This window comes from Callorhinus ursinus, unplaced genomic scaffold, assembly GCF_003265705.2.
Source record: "Callorhinus ursinus isolate GAN/ISIS: 27379988/994484 unplaced genomic scaffold, GSC_fseal_2.0 scaffold5, whole genome shotgun sequence".
NCBI lineage: Eukaryota > Metazoa > Chordata > Mammalia > Carnivora > Otariidae > Callorhinus > Callorhinus ursinus.
The window spans coordinates 71449261-71471509 of record NW_027397067.1 but is presented as its reverse complement, the minus strand read 5'-3'; the positions used below and the strand labels follow the sequence as shown (position 1 = coordinate 71471509).

At 38.7% G+C, this 22249-nt stretch overlaps 1 protein-coding gene across 11 annotated transcripts in view; it reads left to right on the top strand.

Annotated features, from left to right (window-relative positions):
- The window catches only part of CYRIB (CYFIP related Rac1 interactor B), a 142770-nt gene that overhangs the window by 117687 nt on the left and 2834 nt on the right, over nt 1-22249 (top strand). For all 11 annotated transcript variants that reach the window (XM_073893202.1, XM_025871125.2, XM_025871123.2 and 8 more), the window contains 8 exons: nt 156-277; nt 4717-4822; nt 10190-10326; nt 11587-11664; nt 13739-13855; nt 14776-14855; nt 16150-16276; nt 18200-18270. In XM_073893202.1, the coding sequence (XP_073749303.1) occupies nt 156-277; nt 4717-4822; nt 10190-10326; nt 11587-11664; nt 13739-13855; nt 14776-14855; nt 16150-16276; nt 18200-18270 (838 nt within the window). The remainder of the gene's footprint in view (nt 1-155; nt 278-4716; nt 4823-10189; nt 10327-11586; nt 11665-13738; nt 13856-14775; nt 14856-16149; nt 16277-18199; nt 18271-22249) is intronic.

Genomic DNA, 22249 nt, shown 5'->3' with positions numbered 1-22249 from the left:
TGGAAAAGTTATCAGTCTTTTCTAAGAAGTGCAAAGTTAACATTGAATAAAATGTGAGCCATCTTTAGAAATTGAGATTGTTCACTGCTTAGAGTTATACATGTACTAAAAAAATCATGTGACTGTAAATTTTTTTGTGCTTTCCTGCTATTTAGATGCCCAGCCTACAGAGTCTGAGAAGGAAATTTATAATCAGGTGAATGTAGTATTAAAAGATGCAGAAGGTATCTTGGAGGATTTGCAATCATATAGAGGAGCTGGCCATGAAATACGAGAGGTAAAGCATGTTTAAACATTTTCCAATAAACTAAAATTTACTACGTCCCTCCTCTTCTTAATCTCTCTTTTGTACATACTTTTGAATTCTCTATTGCATGTTAAGTATTATATTTAAAGAACGATCACTTGCATTATTCCAAAAGTGGTTGTAGTGATACAAGGGTAAAAGGAAAACAATGTTCTGTGAATATGTAATTTATGTATGTTAAAGAAAATTTTATTTATTTTTTGGTTGCTCTCACACCTGAAATTTACAGGATCCATGGGGGGGACTACTTATACTTTTTATACTTATTTATACTTTTGGAGAGGAGGAGAGAACATAACTTTCTGAGGCCTCGGGTCCTGCTAGTCTTATTTTTTCCATTCCTCCCATGCCTTCCGGGAGAAGGCTGCTGTCACCCTTGCAGTCTAGACTCCCCCAACTCTGTCCGATGACTTTACACCATGGGGCCAGTCTTTGGTGTGGTCTCCATGATTTTCTCCTGAGCCTCTGAACTCATCCAGGTTTCTATCTATCTCTTATTCCACTTCTGTTTTTCAGAAAAAACTGTGTCTCCACTTGTTACCAAGACTAATGTCTCTACCTTTGTTCTGCATCTTCCTCTGGAACTTTACTATTTTAATTATTCCTTCTCTTAATTACATCTTCTATGTGTTTTCTTCTATTGACTTCTTCCCCTCAGAATATATACATACCCAGGTGTCCTCTACCACCCAAAGAAACACCCTAGCCTCTGGACCTATCTCTTTCTCATTACTGCATTTCTTAAGGGCATTGCCCTGCTTCTTCATTTTTTTCCCCAGCCTTCTGCTTCTCTTATTCTTGTGTATAACTAACAGTGCAGAGGTTGTCAAGGCACAGTCTGTGGTTTTACGGTCCTTATCCAGCTCCATTCCTCTAATGACATTTGGAGTATTAGTGAACACAGAATTAAGTGTAGGCATCAGAAGATGATTCAGGATGTTTTAGTTTTGGACTAAGGGGCCACAGGTTTTGGTGATTGACTGGATGTTTAATATAAGGGAGAAGGGGAGTTAAATGATTCCAGGGTTTCTGGTTTAGATTAGCCATTGGTGATATCATTAGCTTAGGGAAATCAGAGATAAGGTGAATTCCATTTTTTAACCTCTCCTGGCCTGGACTGTTTGTACCTTGAATGTCTTGCACACGTACACTTTTCCTTCCTCCACATCCCAGTAATTACTTCCCCCTTACTCGGCTGCCCCAGTGCTTTGCACACATTTCTTTTATTGAAATTTAATGTTGATAACTCCCCCACCACCTCCAGCTTGAGGAGGAGAGTAAACCTGGTTTCTTACTGATTTGTGTGTCATCAGCACCTAAAACAGTGCTTAGGAAGCACTTAGTAACTGTTGAAGAAATAAATACAAGAGCTTAGATGAATCTTGCCAATATCATTAGCTTAAGTGAAACCTTAAGATTTCAGTAAATGAAGGCATGTAACCCTTCCTGTGAAATTCAAGTCCTAAACATTTAAACATGTTTTGAAAAATCAAACATTTGTGGATATGGAAGATTTAAATGATTAAGCAGGATCTTAATTAACTAATTGACAAATTCTTTTCCTATAGTTCACAACAATTCACAATTTGTTCTAAAAATGTTTTAGTGTCTTCATATTGATAATCAGTGCTACAAATTATTTTTAATTGTTCAGTATTATATCATTAAAATCTTTAAAATTTATTTTACAGTTGAATTCTGATCAGCTGGTTACAGTTGTCTCCCATAAACAATAAAGAAAAAACTATAGAGATATAGACTTTTACCTTTTGCCCTTAGGATTTTTTAAAAAAAAACTTAACCAAATGAAGGGTAACTCTGCTTCTTTGTGGGAAGGCTCACTACAGTCTTTATATTGACTTAATTGAATGTAGTTGTCATCTTCTAAAAGACAGTAAAATGATAGAAACCTTACTTAGGAGCCATTTCAAAGAGGACTTGTAAAAGTTCCTGTAAAACCAGGAACTTTAGATGCAGTGACCAAAGGTTGGAGTTCACCGTAGGACCCCTGTGGTCACCCAGTTTAGTGCTGTGGCCACATTCAGTGCGCTCGTGGCATTCCATGGTTGGTCACACGGGAAAGTAAATAAATGTCACAAAGTTAAAGTTTACATAGAAAAATAACACTAAAAGGAAAGGGGAGAATCACAGGAGATAGTAAGAGATTCACCTTACCAGGCTTTGAGACTTACTATAAAGGTACCTTCATTAATTCTTTGGTAAAGGAATTAAGGACAGAAAAATAGGTAAATAAAATAGATAAAAAGTATGTAAGCTAGAAGACTTAAAACGGCATTTAAATCTGTAGATTAAGGTAAGTGTGTAACTATTCAAGCATTTGAAGAAATTTTCACTGAGGAATGCATATTGATGTTTGGGTTTAACTCTATAAGCAGAAAATATTTCTGAATGGTAGGAAAACAAATTAAGAAAGGAAGGTACAAATAAAAGCTGATTATATACAAATATACAGAGAACAAATACAACTATGGTAACTGTCAATAGGAAGACTTAAACTTGGTAGAACAACCATTCTACCAATGAAAAAGCACAGACAATAGGAAAAAAATGTTCAGATTTACTAATAAATGCATATCACTGTCAAGCAGTTTTACTATGTATGATAAATTGTAAAAGCTCAATATTGGTTTATGAAGGAACAGGTAGTTTTAATGCAAGTGCTAATATAAAATGGTTGCCATTTTTGGAGGTCAATTTGGCCAGTTGTAAAATGAGATTATAAAATTGTTTGTACTTCTGTACCCGATTACATTTTAGAAAATACTCTCTGAAAGAGTATCATTCAAGAGCAAGGTAAATGTAAAAACCTATGCTGAGGATGTGGAATTTACTTACATTTTTGTTTAAATGGCATTTTATTAAACATGACTGAAATAGAATAAAATTTGACTTAATATAGAATCTATTAAACAAAGCTTATTCTCTAGGATAAACCACTGGTGAGGGAAATAAGAGCTCTCCACTACTGTTTTGATAGATCTATACCAGTTGTAACGCTTTTGAAACTGAGAGTTGCCATATCTGCTCCATGACAGTCTCACCGCTGACCTGTACTAAGCGTCCTTTGCATGTTGGGCTGTCTGGGTGCTGCACCAAAAGTGTCGCCTAACACAGTGAAACTGATGTGAAAGGAGAAGGAATCAGAATTACAGTGAGAACCATAACATGTTGTCATAAAAAAGCAGCCAGTGTCCTGGTTCTAAATCCAGGCGGGGCAGGGTCAGGGAGGTAGTTAACTCACTCAGTTGTGAAAGTGGGTAATGTTTGCCAGACCATTTTGATATTATGAGAATGAGCTCTTACTTTGAAAATAATTTTTAGATCTTGCAAGAAAAGTTGGATATGCTTCTCAGGAAAAGAAAAGAAAATTTTAATTTTTATCTGTTTGCTTATTTCCTGAATAATTAACAGATTTTTACCACTTGATATAAAACATTGCTGAGATGGGGCTTGAGACTAAAAGAACTGTTCGTATTTGTCAGGGTAGTATCACAATCCCTATGAAAGGATTGTTTTATGTAATGTCAGATTTTCTTTAATATTAAAATTCTAGGTAGTCACTTAAATGGGATTCACTTCAGAATCCTACTGTGTTTGAATATCATTTGGGGCGCCTGGGTAGCTCAGTTGGTTGAGCTTTTGACTTAAGCTCAGGTCGTGATCTTGGGGTCCTGGGATCGAGCCCCACCGTCGGGCTCCCTGCTGAGTGGGGTAACTGCTTGTCCTTCTCCCTCTGCCCCTCCCCCTGCTCATGCTCTTATCTGTCTCTCTCAAATAAATGAATAAAATCTTTTAAAAAAACGTTTTATATAAAAAAATCAAGAAAATTTGCATGTAGTAGCAAGCTTATAAGGCACATCGTATAAATAATATATAGCCCATTTGTTTAATTTGTAGCTTATTTATTCAGAGCATTCCCTAAATCTGGTTTCAGTTTTATTTTGCTTTCTTGTTTTTCAGTTTAGTGTGGATGGAGTCAGAGTACTAGTGCCTTTGGAAAATCTAAACATGTCGATACCTCTTGATAATGTTTCTAAGAAGAACCCGCATACACTCCCCCATCTTGGTTATGAGTTTCAACTTTCAGATAGCATGTTTAGCTTGTTTGAAGATGTTAGAGAAAACAAACCAGATTGTTGAAAAAAAAAAAAGCATTAAGTTCCATAAAAGATTAAGAGAAGCAAAAGAAAGATGAAAGCAAGAAAATACCTTTCTTTGGGAGTGACCCTCTGTATTCACAAAAGATTGCCTAATGCTTTGAAAGACTGGTCATATTTTATTGAGTATACCAGGGTTTCCTGTGTTTGCCGAAACCTATATTTTAATGTAAAAATAATACTGTTTTGATTTTTAAAACTCTAACTATTTTTATTCTTTGGATTTTGAAGGCAATCCAGCATCCAGCAGATGAGAAGTTGCAAGAGAAGGCTTGGGGTGCAGTTGTCCCACTAGTAGGCAAATTAAAGACATTTTATGAATTTTCTCAGAGGTTAGGTAAGTTGAAAGTTTTGTAATTATGACTTCCCTAGTGAAAAAGACATTTATTGATAAGGAATTAATGTAGAGTATCTTATGTTCACCTTGCTAAATCTGTATGCTACATAGGTACAGCAATCTTGTTAGACTGTAAGATTATAGGATAATCTTATCATCCCTATCAACCCAGGTCTTTAATTTATTTAGACCATTTCCCCAATAAATTATAACTTCCACAAGGAAATGTTTGAAATTTTTTTTTTTTTTTTTTTTTTTGGTAGCCTAAAGGGTCCTAGTATGAGAAACACTTGGTAGAATTTCTCTCCAGCTATACAGCAAATCCTGTCCCATATGTGGGAACTAATCGTCAGGCCTCTGGGTTATTTAGATTGTTGTATTCTTAAAAATCATTGCTGATTATGGTTAGTTCATGGATCTAAAATGGTACAAGATGAGAAAATAGCAAGTTGATGTGCCCAAAGTTATCTAGGGAGTTATTAAAACAAAAAGCACTCAAAACCATTAGCTTTTTTCCTGGCAAGGGAATAATTACTCAGAGATCAGAATTATACCTTCCATACAGTGAGTCAGCAAAATTGGAATTCCCTTTCTTTTGAAGGAGGAGGAGGCAGAGCAGGTAAGATTTAGGCAGTTAACTGTTGGAGTAATTTGAAAGACATAAGTTGGCCAGGTGTTAAAAATTGGCAATTATTTGGGTTCTGTGTTTTGTTGTTTTTAAGTCTCCAGATGCCTTGGGAAAAATCAGAGCTTAGGCAGTTGATTGGTCAGTCTACATCTCAGTTGGCTGGAGTGATCTCTGCAAAGCATCTCCGTGTCCACTGGTGTAGGGCTTGTGCTTTCCAGTTTGCAATAGGTCCCTGTCACTTCCTAGTTTTTCCTTTCTGGCTCTCCATACCTTCGTATTAGCTACTAGGCCACTTGGGTCTGCAACCTACTTGAAAGCTGAAGTTCAATTTTTTTAAAAACTAAGAGAACTGCTGTTTTTCCTTAGATGAAGGACTGTTAAAGGTACAGATTGTTGAGATAGAAGTGTTGGTATAAATTATCCTTTTCTTGCTAGAAATAAGAATCGTAGCTTATTTTCTCAATAGGGACAGTCAAGTTCTTTCATGCTGCTGACCTTTTGATCAAGTAGTTTGTAGTCTGTAGTTTTGTAACCTCATTTGAACTGAAGTCTTTTAATCGTGGTTATCTTGATTCCTTCATGCGCTGCTAGTTCCTAGCTGCACATTAGAAGTTATATTGCTTTAGATGGTGCTCAGGCCTACTCAGACTCATCTTGGTCTCTTAGCATTTGCCACTTAAATAAAAAAGAATAATTATAAAATAGGCCAAACCATTCACGCTTACATGTTTTCTTATGTTTTAACTATCAGAATTAAATCAGGCTAGTGGTGTGTGTTCCATTTCAGCAGAGTGGTATTATAACATAGGTAATAGCAAGAAGCTATCATTTTTCATACTGTGATGTGGGAGCCTGGAACTTTGATTACTCTAGGGACTTCTGTAGAGTTATGAGCAAAGTACAAATTTAATATAGGATAGTTTACTGCTCATCTCTTCGCCCGTAACCTGGTTAGTAATGTTTCCAGTTTCCTTATTGACAGTAACATATCCTTGTTTACATATGCTAGGAACTCACTGTTTCTTGAGTGAGTGAGGGATGAATTAATGAATACACACATCCTGGGGACGCCTAGGCAGCTCAGTCGGTTAAGCATCTGCTTTCGGCTCAGCTCGTGATCCCAGGCTCCTGGGATTGAGCCCCATGTCAGGCTCCCTGCTCAGCGAGGAGTCTGCTTCTCCCCCTGCTGTGATCTCCCCCCCCACCCCCCGTCAAATAAATAAAATCTTTAAAAAAAATTAATACACACATCTGATGTATCGGATATGTATTGGGTATTTAGGAGAAGCAATAATAATGGATTTTAGGCTTTGGAGGCATAGCTTCCTATTTGAAATCTGAGGTTTACCATGTATTAGTTGTGTGGTCTTGACCACATGACTTAAATTCTCTGAGTTTCAGTACCCTGTCTGGACTTCGGAGTCTGGTGAGCCATCTGGTTTATATCCACTAAACCTTTTGTCTCTTTTCTTCGTGCCTGAGCTACAGGTGAGGATAAACATTATAAATAGCCCACAAAGAACTACCTAACTGTTAAGATACATGTGGTCCCTCAGAATCTTGCAATCCCAAGGAGAGGGTGGTTGGCCTCAGCACCACGGATACACTGTGATGTGTACTCCAGAAGAGGGACCCTGATCCCTTGCCAGTTTGTAAACTTATAGAGAGGCAGGGAAGGGATCACTTGACTAATTTGGAAGATATACTGATCTTTGTTGACAAGGTTAACATTGCTGGCCTGGGAAATATCCTGTACTTGCTTGTTTCAGTCCAAGGCCTTCTTCGTTGAGGCATCTCAGTGAGGATTGTATGATCAGACCATAAACAGACTCCTTTGTCTCTCCTCAGCCTTCTTCCTGTTCCTGGGGCTTATTAATAGGGGTCATCCCCTGGGGTCATAATGGGTAGTCTGTCCATCATGTTGGCTCGTTTTCACTGGGCTAGATTGCCCACAATGAGTGTGGTCATGTTTCTTGGCTATGTTAAGTCACCCACAGTCCACATCTTTTGTGTTTTTTTCCTGAGGATTTAAGTTCCAATATGAGTCTTTGATTTAGGTGTGGATGGCAGTGTTGATAAATGCTTGTTTCTAAAGGGGAACTTTCCACAGGGGCCTCCTCTTAAACTAGGCATCCACTGGTTTCCCCTTATTGTTCTACTTTGTGGACTAATCTGTCTTTATTATTTCTCCCAGTTGGTCTCTTCCTTGTAACCTTGTGCACTGATCTACCAGCTAATTTCTTCTAGAATTTAGGGCTTAGTAGACTGTTAATTTCTTCTTATCACCTTTCCTAAGAATCCTAATCACATGGTTTTGTTTTAGGAGCTCCATCAGGAAGACCAATCCCTACATCATCTCCTCCTTGACCTCCCTTTCTTTCCAACTCAGCCAGAGACCTGAGCCATCTTCTGGGATCTTCTGTCTCTGATTCCTTTCTTGACACAGGGCATTATAGACTAGTAGGACTGTTTTGTATCCAGTGAGTCTCCCAAGATGAGAGGCTGGTCTAGGTCCCCCAAAGGCAGATAAGCAGTGCCATTGTCTTGAGATGCCCTTTTTTCACAGATTTGCCCTTGAGGGCTTCAAGCAGAACAGAAGTTCTCCAACATGGTTACTGGCCATCCCAACTCAGCCAAGTGACTGGACTGCACTCCTTAGGCGGGGGAGGGGGGGGTCTGCCATCCCCCAAAGTGGTAGAGCACCTTGAATGTTAAATTTACCCTGAGACTTGATAAAATTTAGGAAATGCAAATTTCTTTTTTTCTTTAACAGCCTGTAACAGTATTGGTGTGTGTGTTTTAACAGTTTTTACTATTCTCATGTCTCTTAAACTTTGCTTTCCACTTTATATTAATACTGACAGATGGAATGAATCTTGGGAGATGAGTAAACCATTTTTCAAAATAGCTAAAACGTGTTTTTCCTCTTAATTGACCTTCACGTCCACTCTTGCACTTCTGTAAGCTATCCATACTCCTGCAGTCCATTCTACACATAGCAGATACCATGGAGTTTTTATAAGTGTTAATCTGATGGTATCACCACCCTGTCCAACTAGTTTCTGCAGGGACATTAGGATAAGACCAGAATACTGGATATGGCACATAAATTATATGCATACTGTTCTAGTCTTGGGTTCCTCTCTTCCTTGTGCTCTTTTCTGCCTGTATTGGTCTTCTTGCCATTCCTCTGCTATGTCATGCTCTTCTCAGTTCAGGATGTGGCTCACTACCCTGCTTGCAAACTCGTGCTCATCCTTAGTGCACACTTCACCCTCAGCCCAAATGTCACTCAGGTCTCTTCCTGAGCCTTCAACTAAGTGAGGTTCTATTTTTATATTTTTTCATTGTATCATGTGCTTCTTAACACACATCACAACTAATAATTTGTCTTCTCTATATAATCACGCTCCATGTGGGCATAGGGAGCATGTCTGCTTTCATTTGTGTTACCCCAGTGCCTGGCACATGGTAGACAATCAAGACTTTCTGACTTGCTATAAAAAAAAAGATAAGAACTATCGTTTGGAGTTATTGTGTAGGTGACAGATAACGTCTGTGTAGTGTCTAGCTCAGTACCAGCACATATTAGACATATAAGAAGTACCTTCTATGTAGTAATCCATAGATTCATGTTTTATAAGGTTACAGAAGGCTAGGTAGAATGTTGCTTTATTTGAGAGGCAGTTTATTATGTATTAAGGTGGAAAGAACAGGGCTGTAGAGTTAGAAACATCTGGCATTCACTAGCTGTACCCTTGGGGGTCTAAAATCTTCGAAACTCAGCGTGTACCCATCAATGCCCATGTCCTAGTTGATGGTGAAAGTTAAATAAGAGACTAAGTCACGTGCATAGTAGGGATGTTAGTTCATAGTAGGATCTTCATAAATAATAGAGCTGGTATTTTTTTAAGTTAAGGGTTGATCCGACAAATTTATTATTAATAAATATTTACTTAATAATCTGACATTTTTTCATTAATGTCAGATCACCATCTACTACCATAAGCTCCTGTTTTCTTTGAATAGAATCTGGCATTTTTTTCTGATTCTGAAATCTGTGAATGGATTAATTTGATTTCTTTGATTTTTTTTTGAAGTGAAATATCAATATTTCCATTTTTAAACACAGTATAAGTCTAGCATTCCAAAGAGAGCACTTATTTCGAAGGGACCATGTACTTACGTAATGAATTAGAATATTTATATTGTGATTCTAAGATGCCAAGCTCTAAGACACTCAGGAAGCTAATTATTAAACCAAATACTTTGTTTCCTTTAGTATCTGAAAGAAAGCAATTTATGTTTATAAATAAGCAACATATTCAAAGTATGAGAAGTTGGTAATTTATTCCCAGCCATGTAGAGATTTGACTGTGTGGACACAATGCCACTGAAAAAGTTATTCAGCTATAGGTAACCCTTACCGGTTCATAAAAATCAACACTGTGTAGAATGGTGAAAATAATAGAAAATTTGCTGTTTGATCCTGGTATTTAATTTAGATTCATGTTCTGCGTTATTTTAAATTTGGGTTTATGGAATTATAAAACTGAATTGGTCCCTTTAAGTTTTTATTCTGTTAAACACTATTCAGTTTCAGTGATTATATTTAGATAATCTGGCTTTTGAAGAGACCTTATTTTTATGGGAACTAAAATCATAACATTTATAAATTGCTCATTTTTAAATAAAAATCAGTGAACTACAGCTTAATATTTTAATCTTCCTTTCTTTAGAAGCAGCACTAAGAGGTCTTCTGGGAGCCTTGACAAGTACCCCATACTCTCCCACGCAGCATCTAGAGCGAGAGCAGGCTCTTGCCAAACAGTTTGCAGAGATTCTTCATTTCACACTCCGATTCGATGAGCTCAAGGTAGGACTTTGTGCTGGCCCTGAGGTGCATGGATGTTGTGAGCCTTTCAGTGAGAACAGGAGGAAATCCCTGGAGACCTTGTCATAGTGTGTTTACGTGGTATCTGTTGGTCCTTAGTGAAACGTGGTAAACTGGATTTAAAAGTTATGGCAGGTCTTTTGATGTGTTACATGTGTAGCAAATAGCAAATTACTCAACACTCAGTCTTCGTTTAGCTTCATTTTTAAAATATCTCTGGAACAATATTGACCTTTTCTAATATTATTTTTTCTTTTCTGCTCATCCCTAATTTTCAACATCCCTTCGTATAAAGATGTTAAGATATTTCCTTCCTTTCTTCCTGCCTGCCTGCCTTCCTTCTTCCTCTTCTATCTATCTTCCTGTTTCCCTGCATACCGCCCCCCCATTGTTGGAAGGACTGAGTATAAAGAAATAAGTAGTAACTTTCATGTGAGGAGACCTGATCCACTTGAGGCTCTGTCACAGTAACCAGGTGTGAGGCAGGTCCTTCGACTTTCCAAGACTTCGGGGACCTTATCTGATAAATGGAAAAGGTGGATTCGTAATTACAGCCTTTTATGATTGCATAATAGGAAACTATTCTCTTTTTTTTTTTTTTAAGATTTTTATTTATTTGAGAGAGAGAATGCAAGAGAGAGAGAGCATGAGAGTGGAGAAGGTCAGAGGGAGAAGCAGACTCCCCACTGAGTAGGGAGCCCAATGTAGGACTCGATCCTGGGACTCCAGGATCATGACCTGAGCTGAAGGCAGTCGCTTAACCAACTGAGTCACCCAGGCGCCCAGAAATTATTCTCTTTTATTAATACTTTGAGCAGAAAGGATTTGTATATAAAATTTTAGTCTGAGGATTGCCCTGTTGACCATATACACATTTATTGTAATAATTCAAAACAAGTGCCTGCATATTTCTTGTTTTTGTTTATTTGGTAATACTGGTTTTTGGGAAACAACCTTTTAGTATGTTACCTAAAATTATTGAAAAGAAGAAGGGAAGTATACGGATCATGACTATGAAACAGTCTACATGGTTTATATGTTCAGAAGGACTAAGTACAATGTTATGTGATTTAGGGACCAAAAGCTATCTTGGGTGATGCCAGTTTTAGTTCTTAAATTGCTATTACAAATTAGGGAGTGTCACTTAACTAGTTAAAACTGTATTTAGGAGATTTTTCACTTAAGTTTTACACTATCATTTAGCATGCATAATACATTTTTCATTTATAATGTCTTCTTTAGATGACAAATCCCGCCATACAGAATGATTTCAGCTATTATAGAAGAACGTTGAGTCGTATGAGGATTAATAATGTTCCAGTAAGTTAAAGCTTTGATTCAGGGGTATAGTAATGATAGCTGTTAATTTGCTTGTTCATGTGCTCGTCCATTCAAGTGAAGTTAAAGCTGATGGTAAAGTTGGTACCCCACTGCGGGCTGCAGCTGTGAGAAGAAAGGGCAGGGTGCCGCAGACCACACGCAATGCTGGCCTGCCCTTCCACTGGGTCCCTTAATCCCCACAACTCCTTCCTTCAGTAAAATTGCTATCTTTCCATACAACATTGATACTTAGAAAATTTCTCTGTGTATGCTCATTTTTATTTTTTAATTTTTTTAAAAGATTTTATCTTTAAGTAATTTGTACACCCCACATGGGGCTCGACTTCACAACCCTGACATGAAGAGTCGCACGCTCTCCTGACCAAGCTGGTCAGGTGCCCCATGTGTATTCTCATTTAAATTGCACAAAAACTTCGTGAATTCATAGTTGTGAGTTTTTTGACCCCATAGTCTTAGAATGGAAGAGTCCTGGAGAGAAGTTGACCTGGAATGAGAGGATACTAATGTTGGCAAGAGGGGCCGTGAGCACTCCTGTGCCTGTTCCTTGGCTACAAAATCGCTCTTCTGGTTTACTTAGGCTTGATTTCCCTTGATTTCTCCTTGTCTTTACCCTTTTCTACCTCCAGGGAGTCAAATACCGTAAGTAAAGCCTTAAATAGAAAGAAAATATTCTCTTTTTCTTCGGGGATTTTGAGGACCTACATTGTGCTAATTGGTGTGAAAAATGGGGAAATTTCTAGGATCAGCCTTATAGCCTCAACTAGATAGTTTAATAAAGACTACATAAATCTGTAAGGAGTGGTAAGTGGCATAAGAGGTTAAAGAAAGTGCCAAAGGAGCGACTGGTCTTTTTTTTTCTTTTTTCATTGAATCAGTATTTCCTGAGGTGGCTGTTCTAAGACAGGCCTTGGTAGTCTCTTCCATGAAGCATCTGTTATTTACATTACTTTGGTTTTGCATAGACCAGTTCATGCTGTGAGATTGACCTTATCATTTGTCTTTTTCATACCCACCATGTCAAATCAAATCAAATCAGATCAAATCAAAACATGTAACACCCAGTCAGTCATCCAGGATAGCCATCCTGCTACCACCTAAGTCCAAAGACCATAAAATCACCTTTGCCCTATCTTTCACCCTCAGTACAGGTACATCCAGCTGTTGTCCAGTGAAATAACTTTCACATCTCTTCCTCACCCCCCTTTCCATCTCAGTTCTTTTCCAGTTGAGAGCCTCATTCTCACTCTCTTTGGCAGGCATTCTGTAGGAGAACTCATTTTGCGACCTATGGTCTCTTTCCTTTTTGGCACACTCTGCCTGACACCATCAGTCAGTTTGCTTTAGATAATTGACTTAATTGTTGTTCCTTTCTTCTAACATGCTCAGGGACCCCCTGTCACATGCAGAAGAAAAATAAGAACTTAAGCTAGCAGCTAAGACACTCTGCGGTCTGACCCCAGCCTTCCTTCCCAACCTCGCTGTCCACCGGCCGTTGCCCCTGATTACACCGAACACACTGGATTACACTCTAGGCCACTTGAAAACATGCTCTTCTCCCCTGACTGGTTGGAATGCCATGCGTACCTGCCCATCATCACCTGCAAAGGCTAAGTCTTCAGAGTCCATTTTAGTTTCTTCCAGTCTAGTGTAGTCTTCCTCTCACCTCCTTTTTTGGTCATCGCCTCTTAGCGTGTTGTGGGTACCTGTGTGTTCCTGAAACGGAGGCCGGGGCAGCGTCCTCTTCGTCTCCCTGTCTTCCCTTGTGACAGGAGGCAGCCCATTCAGGTTTTACTCAATTGCTTAATATTATTTACCATATTTTAAAAGAGGTTAATCTTTCTGAAAAATAGCTTAGTATCATTTTTAACCTGTTTTTAAAGAATATTTAAGTATTATGTGTACATAAGGGTCTAAAATATAATTTAAGAGTATTTAATAGAGTAATTTAACAAGCATTAGTAAAGCAGGCACTCTGCCTAGGCCCTTCTTTTATAAATGTTATCAGATTTAACAGTTTATGAACTGATATCACATGCTGTTATTTTCCGCGTAGGCAGAAGGAGAAAATGAAGTAAATAATGAATTGGCAAATCGAATGTCTTTGTTTTATGCTGAGGCAACCCCAATGCTGAAAACCTTAAGTGATGCCACGACAAAATTTGTATCAGAGGTAAGTAAGTGTTGCCTAGATAGCTGGTTACTCTTCGTGTTGTTCTTCTTCCTATCTACTGCCGTGGTGACGTCCGCAGGCCTGTGACGTTGCCATCTCTAAGTGCATACGCGCTGAGTCCTGTCCTTCCCCAAGGCCCACATGCATACATCTACCTGCCTATCGGCAGCTTCCCTTTAGATGTATAATCAACAACACCTCAATGGTATCGTGGCCAAACCGAGGTCTTGGGTGTTTTCTCCCAACCCTGCCCTTTCTCCAGTCTTTTCTGTCTTAATTAATAGTACCACTGTAAAGGCGAGTGACTTAGGGGTTTATCATCCTGAATTCCTTTCTTTATCTCACTTCTTATATCTCCTCTTTGAGACAGTATTACTGACCCTCCCTCCAAAATAGACCCTGAATCTGAAAACTTAGCTCCTCTCTTGCTCTACCTCTCCAGATCGGCCCACTGTCCTCTCACCTCATACCTGGATTATGGCATTCGTGTTCCTACTGGTCTTAACTACTACTGCTCTTGCCCCGCTATAGTCCTTTCTCCAAAGAGCAGCCAAGTAATCTTCTTTTTAAAAACCACATGCCCTTCTTCCTCTGTTTAAAATGTTTCCAGTGACTTTCCAGTCTCCTTAGGATAAAATCCCCCTACCTCATGGCCTGTGAGGCTCTGTCTGCATGTAATGGTTGTTTCCACTCAGCTACAATGTAAATGACTCTCAGGAGAGCAGGGTCTTGCTTCTCTTGCTCATAGCCATATCCCTAGAGCTTAGAACAGTATCTAGAATCTAGTCCATTTTTTTTTTTACAAAATTAGGAGTAGGAACCAACATGTAAAGTTGTCAGTTTTCACATTATGTTAAGTTTTAAATTATACTTAAGTAATAACTATTACTTTCATTTTTTTCCTCCATACACTTTTACAGAATAAAAATTTACCAATAGAAAATACCACAGATTGTCTAAGCACCATGGCTAGTGTATGCAGAGTCATGCTCGAAACACCGTGAGTATTAGCTGATTCTTTTTCGCTTTAACAATCCTCTTGAAACAGTTGTCTAGATATGAACAGGTCTTATTTGGAAGGCGGAAAATAAGTATATCTGAAGTATCCAGTGTTACATATATGAACAATATTAAAATAATTTGGAGCTTAATGTAACTTCTGGTTAAGTAGAAAGTACAGTGGGTTTTCAGGTCCCTAAGGCCAGTCAGACTCACTTATTAGACTCTTTGGAATGGGGAATTTTGTGGTGCTCTTATGGAGATAGGGGAAGAGCTTTGCTGTTTTGGTTATGCTTCTCATCAGCATTCTCTCTCCTTTTCAGTAAGAACCTTGCCTTTTTGCTAGAGGACTAGAGTTACTCTTCTACTTATCCCTTTCTCTCAGTATTAGTTCAGTCTTTATTCATTCATTTATTTACTTATTTAGTTAGTTTTTCCAACACTAACCTGAATTCTCTGCTGGGTTTCCCTTCACTTTCAAGCCATTTATCATATATGCCACAATATTGTCTGGCTGGATATCTTATCAGCAGGCAGAAAGAATCTCTCCTGGGTTCCTAAATAACACGGTTTTATTAGATAACTTTTGTTTTTGTGTAGCTTTTCACTTTCCAAAGCAGTATTTACACATCATCTTATTGGAGAACCTTATGAAGTAGGAGGGCAACTATTCATTATCGTTGTCATTTAGGGGAGTGAGGTCCTGGGAAGTGAAGGGACTTTAATGCCCAGTGGCCAGTCAGCCACACATGTCCTGGATGCCCAATCCTGGTTCTGGATGCTTTCTGCTATGCCATGCTGCCTTATATATAGATGAAAGTTCTATTTCCCTTTTTCCCAAATGAGAGAAGAATATGAGTGAATTTTAGTAAAATTAGAATCCAGTAATACAATAGTGTAAATGCTTAGATTAAGTTAGCTTCTAAATAGCAAGCATATTGCTCTGTTAAGCTAGTGGCTTTTTTCATCATGTTGGTGGGAACAACCTTTACAAAGCTCCTATCCTGAAACCATTACTTTGGGGCTAACTTTTGATTTCTCTAAATTTGCCTCATCTCTGCCAAGCAGAAGGGGTGATACACCAAGGAGGGTGCATACAGAGATCAGAATATGTACATGATAACTGCTGCACCCACCTCAGTTCTCTGGGAATCTCACCATGGAGAAAGGGGGGGCATAATGTTAGCATTCCTTTTAGAGATCAACAGGATACATCCTTCAGCATCAACTGAATGTTGAATCAGCTCATTAAGTAGTGATGTGTCTCATCCATCCATGTCTTTTCTACCCTCCAGGGAATACAGAAGCAGATTTACAAATGAAGAGACGGTGTCATTCTGCTTGAGGGTAATGGTGGGTGTCATAATACTCTATGACCACGTACATCCAGTGGGAGCATTTGCCAAAACTTCAAAGATTGATGTAAGTTATATTGCTTTATTTAATTCCAAACTATTTCCGTAAGTGGAACTCATAGGCGTTCATTATTTTAAGGGTTTATTATTATTATCATTATTTTGACAGAGAGATAGCAGAAGTAGGCAGAGCAGCAGGCAGAGGGAGAAGCAGGCTCCCCGCTGAGCAGGGAGCCCGACATGGGGCTCGATCCCAGCACCCTGGGATCATGACCTGAGCTGAAGGCAGCTGCTTAACCGACTGAGCCACCCAGGCGCCCCTCATAGGCGTTTATTTAAAAGAGCTGCAGGTTGCACTCTGTCACAGACCTCAGTTTTATAGTTTCTGATAATGGTGGGCTTCTGTTGCCTTTTGTCTTGTGTTGGGTTTTTTACAGCCATACACAGTGGAGTAGAACGACCGGAGGACAGCTGCAGTCTTCTAGCATGCCTCCTTGTCCCTCTTGCTCCTCAGCAGTCCTGCATATTTGGCAATATAAATAAATGATTAGACATAAGAAATTTCCTTTCGTTCTTTGACCAAAGGCCATTTCAAACAAAAGATTTATTTCCAGATGTACATAGAAAGTCAGTAGAGGTGCTCCTAGTGAAAAAAGACTATATAATATAGATTTTCTCCTCCCTCGTAATCATAATAATTTGTGGCTCTAGTCTGGGTTCCCACTTTGCTTGTCTCTATAGAAGTTCATATTAGGAATAAAGCAGGCTCCTGGTTTCTCTGTTTTGTAATTTCTTTCCTGACCCTGTTCATCAGAATTATAACCAGTATTTGGTGAGAATTGTCTTCCAGTTTCCTTTTCATAGCTAGCTCAGGCTCTCAGCATTTTGTGTCTAGATTACTGATGGCTAACCAGCCTCCCTACCTTTCTTTATTCATGTCCATCCTCTGTGAAGAGAAATGAGTTACCATTTATTGATTACTGTGTCTCAGGAATTTTATGCTTGTTTCCCACTTACCTCTGAAAATACTCCTAAGATGTAGACGTTATTTCCTCTGTACTAATAGAGAATCTAAAATTTAGGGAAATTACATAGTATAATCTCTAGTGAACTGTGGAGCGGGATTTTGAACCCACATCTCCATGGCTTCCAAAGCCTGTGCTCGCCTTTTCTTTTCTTTTCTACTTTTTTTCTTTCTTTCCTTTCTTTCTTTTGATTTTATTTATTTAGAGAGAGTGTGCGCTGTAGAAGGGGATTGGGTAGAGGGAGAGAGAATCCCAAGCAGACTCCACACTGAGCACAGAGCCGGATGCAGGGCTTGATTCCAGGATCCCGAGACCATGACCTGAACCAAAACCAAGAGGAGGACACTCAACTGACTGAGCCACCCAGGCGCCCAAGCCTGTGCTGTTTCTACTATACGTTTTCACAGTCGTCAGGCTCATCTTCCTTACATACCATCTTTGCTAAGTTGTTCCCTTTCTATAGCCTGTAACAAGTCCCTACCCCATTAGTTACAGTTGAGTCTTCCTTGGCTTGTGAGGCCCTCTGTAGACTCCCCTATGCTAGTCATTTCAGCCTTGCAAAATTCTGTCCTCAGCATGTGGTGAGCTTTATTATTTTTGTCAAGGTGTTTGTCTACTTGGAAAGGCTCCTCTGTTCCTTGGCAGTGTGTCCATTCTGTCTTCTCAAAAGCTGCTCCACGCCTGTTCGGAGAAGTCGTCCCTTAGCCGACCCTTCATTTTCTCATTCGTGTGCGTGGTGCTTCTGTTTGACCGATTCAGTTCTTAAAAAGTTTTGTTTGACAGAGAAACTGAAAATGACATTTGGGTAGATTTTTTCCCCTCTTTTAAGAAGATTTTGACATTTCGAGAATGTAATTTCTCATCAGTTCCATAGCTGGGCTAATTTAAGTACTACTGTTTTGAGATAATGAATGTTATATGAGAAAACAAACATTTTTATCTTTTCTGTTTCCTTTTCTCCTTAGATGAAAGGTTGTATCAAAGTTCTTAAGGACCAACCTCCAAATAGTGTAGAAGGTCTTCTAAATGCTCTCAGGTGTGTATATGTACATGTGCATATGTATAGAAAAAAATCTGTAAGAAAATGCTTCAAAATGTGAATAGTACAAAGGAAATATATATTTCATATTAGAAATGGGAAGATCTCATTTTGCTTACTGGCGATTTTGCTTTCAAATACTGGTTACAGTATTTTTACAGTAAAGAGAGCGTGCGTGTCGGGGGGGTGCAGTCACATGAAAATAGCAGCTTTATTTCTTTGCCAAAAATTTTGGCTTTCATTTTTTTATTGTCTTGGGATGTTTACTTTTTAATTTTTTTAATGAATGTACAACATGCTAACTGTAAATAAAATTCAGTAAACATAGGAAAATTTAAAGCAAAATAAGGAAATCACATGATCTCACTATTTTTGAAATAAACCGCTATTAACATTTTGATATATAGTCTTGCAAAGCTTTTTCTTTACACTTGTAGATAGTCACAGCTCTGTGATGCTTATCTTTTTACAAATATAATACCATAAAAACACTTCTACGAAAACTAGCTCTTTTCCCTTAATATAGTGTGATTACATTTCTAGTTTCACAGATATGTTTATTACTTTTGTATATTTCTTACAGAATTTCTCGTAATAAAAATAAAGCAGTTATTTGCTGTCTTTTCTCAGCTTAGACCGACTTGATGTTGTTACTGTAGCTCCTAAGAATGCTGGAATTTTTTTTTTTTTTTAAAGACAGGCTTCTTTTTCTTTTATTTTTTTAAGTAAGCTCTGGGCCCAGCATGGGGCTTGAACTCACGACCCCGAGATCAAGAGTCACATGTTCTGCTGACTGAGCAGCCAGCACCTCTTGAAGGCTGGAATATTAATTAATTAATTAATTAATTTATTTATTTATTTTTAAGATTTTATTTATTTATTTGACAGAGACACAGCGAGAGAGGGAACACAAGCAGGGGGGGTGGGAGAGGGAGAAGCACGGGGGGTGGGAGAGGGAGAAGCAGGGGTCCTGCGGAGCAGGGAGCCCGATACAGGGCCTGATTCCAGGACCCTGGAATCATGACCTGAGCTGAAGGCAGACACCTAACGACTGAGCCACCCAGGCGCCCCTGCTGGAATATTTTTAAATGCAAATTTCAGCATACTATAACATCTTGGACTTACAGAGATTTAATTTATAGTATAATTTCCCTAACATAAAAGAGAATTTGCTCATTGCTCAATTATTTTGTGTTTAAACACAAAATTACACAAGCACAGAAATATTTCTATGGAGACTTCTTGGGGTCACAGGCCATTTTGCTTTTCACTGTAGTGCACTGTAGTTCACATGATACACAAAAATGATTGCCAGTTCAGTATTAAATTTCTCACGTTTAATGAGCAAAACAGGTTGTTATTCCTCTTGAATGCTTAGTCGCACTTGGTGCATCATAAAGCAGAATTCTATGCTGTATCATTTCAGTTGAACCATCAAATGATTTTATTAGGATTATGAAAAGTATTCTGTAAGCAGTGACTACATGAGTAAAGGAGGTCAATTCTAAACAAATATAAGAAAGATTCAGGACCATAATATAACAAAAAGCCTCATAATGTCAAACTATTTCAACCATAAGCCTACAGAAACCATAACTTTTGGGAATTTTTTACTCTGGACGTTTTTACAACATAAACCTCATTGGTTTTATCCCTATTCATGGTATTGTGAATCTTTACCACTTGACCCCTTTCTGAAGACTCCCTGGGTCCCAGTCAGCCTGGGTTTTCTCACAAGACCCTTCTTTCTTACTGGTGAGACATTGTGAAGCCAGCCAGTGACAGGAAACCTGCTTTGAAAAGGAAGAGGGAATCAAAGTCTAGGAGGGCCTGGTGTTATTTCTTTTTATTTTTTATGTTTTTTGAAATTTTTTAAAAAGATTTTTATACTTAGAGCACAAGCAGCGGGGGCATGGCAGAGGGAGAGAGAGAAGCAGGCTCCCCACGGAGCAGGGACTCCGATGCGGGGCTCTATCCCAGGACCCTGAGATCATGACCTGAGCCGAAGGCAGTCATTTAACTGACTGAGCCACCTGGCGCCCTGGGCCTGGTGTTACATTTCTTTGCCTTGAAGGGACAGTGCTCCACACATTAAAAACTCAGAGTTTGCTTTTGTTTTTCAGAATTTAAAGGTAATTGGGCCTCTTCTATTCTATTCTAGAATTAGAGCAGCAGCGGGCAGCGGGGCTGAGAGGTGGGATTGAAGTCTCACATGCAACAACCTGTGTTTGAGGGAAAGGGGAAGTAAAGCACCACTGAGGCAAGAGCCACCTACCAGTTTTCAGTTTTCGTTTCACGTATCTAATGGAAAGTAGAAAATGGAGGTTTTGTTGCAGAGATAAGTCTTGAACTGTTTTTATAAGTAGTGAACGTGTTGTGTGTCAGGTTCTTACTTTTTCACCTGGGAAGTTTTGTAAGGTTCATTGGTACACTTGATGCTTTATGGTAGTGGTCACAATTAGTAACATTTTTATATCACTGTACGTTCATAAACAGTTTCATATGTATGACTTTATTTAATCCACACCACAGCTCTGTGAGGTAGGTGATGTATATGAGGTGCTGGGGATGTCTCCATTGTACAGGCAGTTACCTTGAGTTCTTGAGAGACTCTCAGATCATATAGCTAATAAATGTCGGTATCTGTTTTCACATTCAGGATTTCATTCTTAAAATCCCATATGCTTGATGCTATATCATTGAGCCTTAGGTTTCCTACATGACTGAACTCTGGAGTGCTTTGGAATAACTAGGAAGGAGGTGAAAATGCAGATCCCCAGGTCACCATCCCCCAGAGAGTCTCTCTCTTAGGTCTGGGGTGGGGCTCAGGCACCTCATTTTATAAGTAAACACCCTAGCTGATGTAATGCAGGCACTTTGAGAAACACTGCTCAAACTAAATCACCGTAGCCCTTAATGTGCTTCACTTTAAGAGCAAAGGAGATACTATTTAAAAAGCATTTCATAATCCCAAAAGTGCTATGCAATTGTTGTTACTTACACCTCTACAGAATGGGAGATACTTTTGTGGAATTACTCTCTGAGTAACTGCTTTACTAGAGATGCTCACTCCATCATTTGCCTCAGAGCCAACAGTTAATAATTAAAAAATTTTATTTTAATTTTTTTTTTTTTAAGATTTTATTTGTTTGACAGAGAAAGACTGCACGTACAGGCAGGGGGAGTGGCAGGCAGAGGGAGAGGGAGAAGCAGGCTTCCCGCTGAGCAGGGAGCCTGATGCGGGGCTCTATCCCAGGACCCTGGGATCGTGACCTGAGCCAGAGGCAGACGCTTAACCGACTGAGCCACCCAGGTGCCCCAATAACTAAAAAATTTTCAGTGTTAATTGCGTACACATATATATGCTGTTTATTTTGAATGCTTCTCCGTAGCTATTATATATAGTGCCTCCAACTTACAGTATGTGATTACAGAAAAGCAGCAAGTCATGCCTACATTTTACAGGTGGAAAAATGGAACCAAGGGCCTTGATTATGAGAGAGCAAGCTAGAGCTAGGAGTTAAGATTCAGTGCTAGATAACTGCATTCTTTATTAAATTTCAGAGTAAAGGTAAATAATGGTTGATTTTCTTCGGTAGAAAAGTCATAGCACTCAGAGGAACTTTAGTGTTATGCACAAAGTGAGATAATGCCATATGTGTCCATATGTTATTTTCATACATGTTAGGTGTTCCTGCCCTTTCTGCTCTTCCTTTCTTTTCTTTTTTCTTTCTTTCTTTCTTTCTTTCTTTCTTTCTTTCTTTCTTTCTTTCTTTCTTTCTTTCTTTCTTTCTTTCTTTCTTTCTTTCTTTCCTTCTTTCTTTCCTTCTTTCTTTCTTTCTCTTTCTTTCTTCTTTCTTTCTTTCTTTTTCTTTCTTTCTTTCTTTCTCTCTCTCTCTTTCTTTCCTTTCTTTCCTTTCTTTCCTTTCTTTCCTTTCTTTTTCCTTTCTTTTTCCTTTCTTTTTCCTTTCTTTTT